Source organism: Trachymyrmex septentrionalis, unplaced genomic scaffold (genome assembly GCF_001594115.1).
Source record: "Trachymyrmex septentrionalis isolate Tsep2-gDNA-1 unplaced genomic scaffold, Tsep1.0 scaffold83, whole genome shotgun sequence".
Taxonomy (NCBI): Eukaryota; Metazoa; Arthropoda; class Insecta; order Hymenoptera; family Formicidae; genus Trachymyrmex; species Trachymyrmex septentrionalis.
The window spans coordinates 2,644,022-2,647,053 of NW_017306018.1; the positions used below are offsets into that span (position 1 = coordinate 2,644,022).

The 3,032-nt window shown below is 32.1% G+C and overlaps 1 protein-coding gene across 1 annotated transcript; it reads left to right on the forward strand.

Annotated features, from left to right (window-relative positions):
• The first annotated feature begins 1,342 nt into the window (after positions 1–1,342).
• On the forward strand, positions 1,343–2,652 carry LOC108754950 (NADH dehydrogenase [ubiquinone] 1 alpha subcomplex subunit 13). The gene is made up of 3 exons (XM_018497630.1): positions 1,343–1,623; positions 1,738–1,888; positions 2,332–2,652. Exons 1-3 carry the CDS (start codon positions 1,521–1,523, stop codon positions 2,537–2,539), a joined length of 462 nt encoding a protein of 153 aa, XP_018353132.1. The 5' UTR covers positions 1,343–1,520; the 3' UTR covers positions 2,540–2,652.
• The last annotated feature ends 380 nt before the right edge of the window (positions 2,653–3,032 follow it).

Sequence of the window (3,032 nt, forward strand, 5' to 3'; positions counted from 1 at the left end):
TAATATTTCTGAAAATCTGAATCCATTTTAATTCATATCAATCCATTCTCGTTTGCTGAGCACTCAATAGGCGATTGTAGTACCGAATATCCGAATTATACTCAGTAAAATTTTCCTTGAAAAGAGAATGTAGGAATATAACTTAAATAACATAAAGGTAAAAAACGTTTAAAAACCTTCAAAAGTAAAAAAATATCATTATGTTATTATTATTCTTTTTCACTTTTACTATTGAGCCATTTTTCGGGAAACAAAATTCAAAATAATCTACTCTTATATTTCAGTTAAAAAAAGAATGAAAATGTCTAGATCGTTTTTTGTTGCACTTTTCGTCTCGATTTGCTTTCCATTCGCCGGGGTTTCTTTTCCAATAAGAATAGACATCTTTATAATTGTTTAAAAGTATTACGTATTATGTCTTAGGGGCTCCGCACAATAACAGGAACAGAGAACAGAGAATAAAAATTTCAACCTGTCAGAACCTGTGTATTCCACAATATATGATTTCTGATAGGTTGAAATTCTTATTCTCTGTTTTCTGTTCCCTGTTTTTTTATTGTGCGGAGCCCCTTAAGCCGGTTCTACATTAGTTGTAAGCTGATCATAAGTTTGTTGCGACAGCCAATCTGAAGCTTGAAATCTTTGAAATCAACGCTTGATATATTAACTGTCGCAACAAACTTACGATCAGCTTGCAACTAATGTAGAACCGGCTTCTGCATACAGAACGTGGCAATGCTCGCCGCGCGAAGTTGATGCGATAGCCAATCCATTCAATAACACATTCAATAGAAACAGGGAATAATGGCTAATTTTTTCATCTCTTGATAACCTCATCCATGAGATATTCGGGTTATCTCTTATCTAGAGTAAAGAAAAAATTGGCCAGAGATTTCAACCTATCAGAAACCGGTTACATCGGAATATATAGTTTTTGATAGGTTGAAATTTTAATATTTATTCCTATTCTTAATATTTCCTTCATTGTATGCAGAGCCTTAGGTTCCGCTTTTCCGCCAAGGTGTGAACACTCCCTTACATTTGTTATGCCTGTTCTACAATAGGATCGCGAGTCATAAGCCATAAGAAATTCGCCAGTCACAGTTGAGTGCAAGAAAAATAATCGACTATAATTAATTAATTTCTTACAGCTTACTGCTTACGATTCTATTGTAGAACAGGCCTTACAAGACTGTTAAGGTGCAGCCACAATAGAAGGAATAAGGAATTAGGAATAAGGAATACGGAAATCCAACCTATCAGAAACCGTGTATTCCAGTGTATCCAATATCTGATAGGTTGAAAGCCTTATTACCGGTAGTCGGTAGTCGGTACTCAGTAATTTCTCTTAGTCAATTAGTCAGTGTCGATTGTCGATCTGCCTAGTATTGGCAAGTATCGGCAGATAATTTGCTGTAATCATAAGGCAGATTACAGACGAACAAATGCTTTTGAAGTCCTTGGTACATGTTGAGTGATGCTCTAGTTCAAACATCGTCGCTGAGAAGAAAACAAACAAGATGAATGCAACAGTAGACGGTAAAAGAATACAGGATCTTCCACCGAAAGGAGGCTATGGTCACATACAAACGGAAAGAATAAAATTACGCAGCATTGTCGGCGGTAAAGATATTTCTGTAACCAACTTTATTAACTGATTGAAAATTTTATTGGCTAATTAATGCAAAAAGATTGTCTTATTGGTAGGTTATATAATAATGTAACGAAATTTTATAGCTAGAAGCACAATTGCGTTGTTCCTAGCCACCACGTTCGGCGGACTGTATGCCTATTACCTAAGTTTCAAACAAGTTAGACGTCAACAGATTGAGATGAGAAGTGCACGTTGGGCTATATTTCCAGCATTGTTGGCGGAACGAGATAGAGCGTAAGGACGTATATTTTTCATTTAAAATATAGTATTCATAAGCTAGTACAATTGGAGGCTTAATTAATAGCGAATTCGGTTATTTGCACTCTATACCAGATTAGTGCATAAAAGCTGCTGAAATTAGCAACATGAAATGTAAAGAAATATCAATCTATTAAACGATTAATTACTTAATAATATTGTCACGTTATTTAATTGAATATATATGTATTATTTCATTGTCAAAGTTAAGTAAATGTTACTGCATTTAGATATTTTATATAAGGCAACCTTTAATGTATACTAATCCAGTATACTTGAATGACCATTCATCACAGTTATGAATTTGATTACTTGTACTGGATTAGTATGTATTAAAAAAGCTGATTTATTTAAAATATCTAAATGTATATCATAATATAATGGAATCAGTTATAATCATTTTCCTTTTTTCCATGCAGTGTCTTGAAACAAATGAGACGTAATCGCGACATCGAGACAGAATTGATGAAAAATGTTGAAGGATGGGAAGTGGGAACATACTATGGAGAACCGATATACTTTTTGGACGATCCAAATCAGTATAGAGATCCAATTATCCTCGAACATTTTGCGCATTCTGATCCAGATTCATATTGCGAACGAATTGAACGTCATTTGTGGATCTAATAATGTGACAAAATCGGAAAGTAGTATGTTAATAACGAGTATAATTATTGCGAGTTATAATTATGAATAATCTTTTTAAATTATAAGTTACAATAAAGTCGTAATATTTCTGTTTGCCAGTTATTCTTTCATTTCCCTCATTTTCACATTTTGTTATGACAGACTTCACTTATTAAAAAATAATATATTTAATGAGAATAATCTGTATTTAAATCTCTTTTTTTTAATGTATAATAAACACTAAAAAGAACATTTTACTATATAAAATAACAAACGCCGACTTCACATATTTTTATGTTTAAAAGCAAGTTTTTTATTTATAAGAATATGTTTGTTTTTATCAAAGAAGTGTAAAGTTCAAGTTTCTGTTGAGCTTTGCAAATTGATTAAATCGTTACTTGTTATTATTTGGTGAAGTTTATACTTCATTGACCATAGTATAGAATATTTTTTTATTTTTGTCAAAATACTGTTTTATAATTAATAAATATAT